This window comes from Leuresthes tenuis, unplaced genomic scaffold (genome assembly GCF_036924035.1).
Source record: "Leuresthes tenuis unplaced genomic scaffold, fLeuTen1.0.hap1 SCAF_2, whole genome shotgun sequence".
In the NCBI taxonomy this organism is placed as follows: domain Eukaryota; kingdom Metazoa; phylum Chordata; class Actinopteri; order Atheriniformes; family Atherinopsidae; genus Leuresthes; species Leuresthes tenuis.
Window position 1 is genome coordinate 850179 of NW_027325356.1, and position 6076 is coordinate 856254.

At 48.3% G+C, this 6076-nt stretch overlaps 1 protein-coding gene across 6 annotated transcripts; it reads left to right on the forward strand.

Annotated features, from left to right (window-relative positions):
• Positions 1–425: 425 nt before the first annotated feature.
• On the forward strand, positions 426–5700 carry cebpg (CCAAT enhancer binding protein gamma). 6 transcript variants are annotated; one of them, XM_072379794.1, is made up of 4 exons: positions 2979–3849; positions 3902–4081; positions 4120–4889; positions 5190–5700. In XM_072379794.1, exons 1-3 carry the CDS (start codon positions 3540–3542, stop codon positions 4182–4184), a joined length of 555 nt encoding a protein of 184 aa, XP_072235895.1. In that variant the 5' UTR covers positions 2979–3539; the 3' UTR covers positions 4185–4889; positions 5190–5700. The 6 variants fall into 6 exon arrangements, with proteins under 6 accessions (XP_072235896.1, XP_072235895.1, XP_072235894.1 ...); XM_072379793.1 differs by having other exon boundaries at positions 3902–4022; positions 4075–4889; XM_072379795.1 differs by adding an exon at positions 426–591 and having other exon boundaries at positions 2401–4889.
• Positions 5701–6076: the final 376 nt, after the last annotated feature.

The window sequence follows — 6076 nt, forward strand, 5'->3', positions numbered from 1 at the left end:
GTCAGGGCCTGCTCAGAAATGCTTCCACAGTAAAAAATGATAATAATAACACTACATTTATAGCACAGCTGTGTGTGTATTTTGTACTTCCTGTCTGATGTAACAGCTCACCTGTTCAACATAACAGGGAGATTTTCAGGGTGCTTCCCTGAACTAAAGCCACAGGTCCATATGATATTTTTGACGGGGGGCAGCTCAGATGTAAGATGCAGAGTCTCAGAGTGGCTGAATTGTGTCATTCACAGATGAAGGCATACATGTTTGTACCCATCTGACCAACCTCACTTTACATAAACAAAACCAACAGAAAGGCCGCGTCTGATTGGTCCAATGACACGTAGATCACTCAGAGCATTGCATCACTTTCTCAAACACTCCGCTCTGATTGGTGCAGGGCCCCAAATGCTGCCTCCTACTCCCCCGTGATTGGCTAATCCTCGACATTGCCGAACATGGTAAAGGAGATTTCGCAATCAGCTCCTCTCCATGTTTCAAACAAAACACTCTCAGATAGACGGAATTAAACTCCAACTTTCCATCTCAACTCTCTCTTCTGTGACGGATGGTTAACTCCACCGCCGCCCGCTGAAGGTAAACTTTGTTTCGGCTCTATACGGATCGGAAATAGAGTGCTAATAACGGGGTAAAGCCGCGTTAGCAGCAGAGCTTACTAGCTCGCTGGCTAAACGGCTTGGCTCGTTTTAAGAAAAAAGAAATCGCTTCCCTAGAGTTTAAAGCCAGATTAATATCATGGTGGATATCCAGGGCAGGGTGATTAATGTTTAGTTATGAGGAACATAATCGTCTGTCGGCTTCTTTCAGTGAACTAAAAGTTATCAAAGTGCCGGGAATTGTAATTAGTAGCATTTGAAACGACGCGTTGGGATCAGAGGAATGTTTGGGATGTTATTGTGTCCATCAAACCTCTCTTAAGTCCTCTTAACACTGAGGTTTGTGCTGAGCCCCGCATGACTCCGGAGTTCCCCTCTATTGGCACAAAGACAGCCGCTGATGATGATGCAACAGCAGGCAACAGCCCCGCTGTTTTCACCCGGAGCGGTTTCCGCTGCGCACAGCTGACCGGCTGCATAGCAACGCGTCGACCAATCAGAGCGCAGCTGCTGATTTACATTACGCGATTAGCAGTGGCTGTTAGCTTTCCAGCTAACATCTGTTGGCTTCTCTCCTGCTGGCTCTGCTTTCAGAAACTGTGTTTTAATGCAGCTGAATAAAGCCTCTTATTTCCTGTTTTATTGTCTGTTATCAGACAAACAGTCAGTGGGTCCACATGCTGATATTAACTGAAGCTACAGTTGGGTCCTTATCTGAGGGTAATTATCCTTGGATATATGGCGCTGAATGAATGGAATCACTGGCACAAAGCAGGTCATACCCCGGTACCATAGGTGGCGCTGTCCCCATTTCAGCTATCGCTAATAGAGCCACTTCCTGTTGGCGTCTTCAGCACCAACAACAACAAACTCAGGCATTCAGAAAGATGGAGAACGCAGAGCGAGATGAAGCTGCGTCCCTCTCCCTCTGTGATGAGCTGGTTATGGAACAGACGATGCACAACGTTCTCCATCGCCTTGTTTCTTTCTTTCTGACCACAACAGGAATATCGTCTCCTTGCACTTCCGGGTGAAATAATCTGGAGCATGCTCAGAACGCTCCGATCCACTGTCGTCTACGTTTGGATCGAGTTATCTGGGGTCTGAATCCGACTATCTATTAACCTTATTATTTTATTATCTTATTAATCTAACAGCAGTTAACCTTAACCAGCAGCCTCTGATGTCACAGCTGCAACACGTCTGATAAAATGAGCTGTTTTTGTTCTGGTTGGACTTTGGGTCGCCGGCCCGTCGGCGCTGAGCCTCCAGTAGAACCAGGACTCTTCACCTGTGACGGTCTGGTTTTATTTGTCTTGCAGCACAGAAACCATCAGAGATGAAGGCTTTATTGCTGTGATTTAGCTGCTATCTTATCACCATCTGAGCTCTGTGCCCTCCTTCATTCTGGGTTTCCAGCAGCTGAAGTTAACTGATTTCATCAGCTGTGGAACCCCAAGTCACTGAGACAGAAAGGAGGAACTCAGGGAGGTTCAGGCTAGTCTCAGACGCTCCCTGCAGGCTGGACCTGGGTTTAGTTCCTGCGGTGGAAGCAGCGATGGCTGAGCTGAGGTCATCCGAGGCGACTGCCAGCTGCAGCTTCCTGTCTGTTCTCCAGCAGAGAAGCAGAATTTTATCTGTGGTTACAGAGGCTGGTTGATTATTAATGACATCAAGGAAAGATTCTCACATGAAGTATTCATCTCAGACCTTTTCAGAGGAAGGAATGACAGAAAGGAGCTTTAAAGGGACGCTTTCATGTCACTGATGAATGATTTGTGTCCTCCAGGCTCTCTCCAGCTGGACCCCCTCCGGTTTGCTGCCTCCGTTTCATCTCATCACCTGAGGAGACTCTGACCTCAGCACCTGCAGGCAGCACATCCAAATGAGCCGGCCGTCGCAGGCGAAACTCACCACAGCTGACCACAACGGCGTGAGCGTTATCCAGAGCCAGGCCCACGCCGCCCCGCCCTCCTCGTCCCTGCCGGCGGCCGCAGCCGGACTGCAGCAGGTGCCCCAGCTCATTCCTGCCGACCCCTCCTCCACCGGCGGCAAGGCCCTGTCCCCCAGCAGGATGAAGAAGCCCCCGGCAGACAAGGACAGCGACGAGTACCGTCAGCGCCGCGAGCGCAACAACCTGGCGGTGAAGAAGAGCCGCATGCGCAGCAAGCAGAAGGCGATGGACACGCAGCAGCGCGTCAACGAGCTGAAGGAGGAGAACGAGCGGCTGGAGGCCAAGATCAAGCTGCTGAGCAAGGAGCTGAGCGTGCTCAAAGACCTGTTCCTGGAGCACGCCCACAACCTGGCCGACAACGTGCAGCCGCCCGCCGGCGCCGAGGGCTCCAGCCCCGCCCCCAACAACGGGCAGTGAGGGCGGGGCCACAGGACTTTACTATCTGCAGGTTCTCCTGGAAACAAGCCTCACATCACCTTCGCTGCTTCTCTTCGTGTCTCACCGTCATGTTCCCGCCCCCCTCACCTGGAAAAGCCTGGAAAAGCCTGGAGAACCAGTCCTGGAAAAGCCTGGAGAACCAGTCCTGGAACGTTCTGGCACACAATCTTTGGACTAAACGGACTTTAAAGATGAAGCCAGTTGATTGGTGCTGATTGGACGGAGCCGCCTCAGGTGACCTGCAGCTGTGATTGCTTCAGACGTGCGCGCGTACAGACGTGCGCGCGCACAGACGTGCACGTGCACAGACTGAGAGGCTGCGGCTCCTGAACCTTTTTTATTCTGCTGGCCTGATGAAGGACTTAAGGCTGGACTCACTACATGTTCTGATCTGTCTCTAAACCTAGATTCAGCCTGTTTTAGACCGAAACTGAAACCAGCATGTTAACACTTATTTTAGTACACGTGCACACACGTGCACACTCGTGCACACTCGTGCACACTCACACTTTTTCTCATGTGGTTTTATTAACTAAATGTTTGAGTTGCACATTTCCCTGTTTGTGTCGTCTTGGTGCACAACGTTTCGTCTCTTGTGTTCGTGGCTGCCTGAAGCCTGGAGTCGGACGTGCACGTGTGCGTGCACGTGTGCGTGCACGAGTCTCATCTGTCTGAACCCCCCCCATCATCAGCGGGGGGGTTCAGACAGCTGCTGGAGACCTGCATCAGATCAGTTTGAACCAGGAGACATTAAAAGATTATCTGTCCAGAAGAGAGGTGGAGAGAAGCTCCACCCTCACCTCCACCTGTCAGAGGTGGAGAGAAGCTCCACCCTCGCCTCCACCTGTCAGAGTTCAGAGGTGGAGAGAAGCTCCACCCTCGCATCCACCTGTCAGAGTTCAGAGGTGGAGAGAAGCTCCACCCTCGCCTCCACCTGTCAGAGGTGGAGAGAAGCTCCACCCTCGCCTCCACCTGTCAGAGTTCAGAGGTGGAGAGAAGCTCCACCCTCGCCTCCACCTGTCAGAGTTCAGAGGTGGAGAGAAGCTCCACCCTCACCTCCACCTGTCAGAGTTCAGAGGTGGAGAGAAGCTCCACCCTCGCCTCCACCTGTCAGAGGTGGAGAGAAGCTCCACCCTCGCCTCCACCTGTCAGCCCCGTCCAGACAGGTGTTTGTGTGGTGAGTTCTGGGCGGATCCAGACTTTTCAGGGCAGCTTTAACTGAATCCAGTTTAGTGGTTAACTGTGAGAGCGGGTTAGGCCCCCGCCACCCTGCCACAGAGGGGCGGGGCCACACCTTAGTTACCTGAGCTCTGTGCAGGTTAATCTGGGCCCCCGCTGCAGCCCCTACCTGCCACAGAGGGGCGGGGCCACACCTTAGTTACCTGAGCTCTGTGCAGGTTAATCTGGGCCCCCGCAGTCGTGCTGCTCCTGAGCCAAACGTTCCCACAACGTTCCCCAGCGCCTCCCTCCAGGATGTGACATCATTATTTATTTCTATGAATCAGGTTTAAGTTCAGGTTTAATTTTGGTTTAAAATCAGGTTTAAATTTGGTTTAAATTCTGGTTTAAATTTGGTTTAAATTCAGGTTTAAATTTGGTTTAAATTCTGGTTTAAATTTGGTTTAAATTCTGGTTTAAATTTGGTTTAATTTTGGTTTAAATTTGGTTTAAATTCTGGTTTAAATTTGGTTTAAATTCTGGTTTAAATTCTTGTTTAAATTCTGGTTTAAATTTGGTTTAAATTCAGGTTTAAATTCTTGTTTAAATTCAGTTTTGAATTTGGTTTAAAATCAGGTTTAAATTTGGTTTCATTTTGGTTTAAGTTCTGGTTTAAATTTGGTTTAAATTCAGGTTTAAATTTGGTTTAAGTTCTGGTTTAAATTCAGGTTTGAGTTCTGGTTTAAATTCAGGTTTGAATTTGGTTTAAAATCAGGTTTAAATTTGGTTTAAATTTGGTTTAAGTTCTGGTTTAAATTTGGTTTAAATTCAGGTTTAATTCTGGTTTAAATTCAGGTTTGAATTTGGTTTAAAATCAGGTTTAAATTTGGTTTCATTTTGGTTTAAGTTCTGGTTTAAATTTGGTTTAAGTTCAGGTTTAAATTTGGTTTAAATTCAGGTTTGAATTTGGTTTAAGTTCTGGTTGAAGTTCTGGTTTAAGTTCTGGTTTAAATTTGGTTTGAATTCAGGTTTAAATTTGGTTTAAGTTCTGGTTTAAGTTCTGGTTCTGTGGTTCTGTGGTTCTGTGGTCACAGGATATTAGGCTAACCCTAACCCAACCCTCTGAAATGACAGCATTAATATTCCCAACTATTTGTTTCTCTGAAGTAAAAGTCCATCCTCAGTGTGAGACTCCAGAACCATCAGGTCCAAATCATGTTTCCTGGGGGCTGTTCTCTGAAGCGTAAAGCGGGCCGGCGCCTGTGGTTCTGGTTCAGAACGCTGTGGGAACGCTGTGGCCTGCAGCCGGCATCTTTTTCACTTTTCTATCGGTGGTTTTTTAATCTTTTATTCCAGCTGCAGCATGTTTGCATGAAAGTGGGTCGGGTGGCGCTGTTCTGGATCAGGAAGCTCCGTCATCGTTGTGTTGTCTCATGTGGGTCTGAATGTTGCTGGGCAGCATTTCTCTGTCACTCAGCTTTTTTATATCAGCACGGGGGGGGGTCACGTATGTTGTAAATTAAAGTGAATTTAAAAGCTGAGCTGTGTCCCGACTCCTTATTTCTGGACCGATCCCCATCTGAATGATATATATATGCAACGTTTTGGGCTTCCAGCTGAAGAATGGTTCTGGTGGAAATAAATCTTTCGTTTCAGGAAGCTTTGCAGCCGTCTTTGATATATTTCCAGGTGTTTTCATTGAGCTGAAGCAGCCCTGGAGTCTGTTCAGGACTCAGCATTTAAGCCTGAATTAAACCAGGAGTTTCCACGAACAACTGATCCTGACTTAGTTACAGAAATACTCTGAAATGAGCCTGTGCTGAAAGGCAAGATGGGGGGGGCACCAGCAGCACCTTCTGGCCTCAGCTTGTGAGTTGGACTGGATTAGAGTGTGAATAAATGCCCGTTCCCTGAA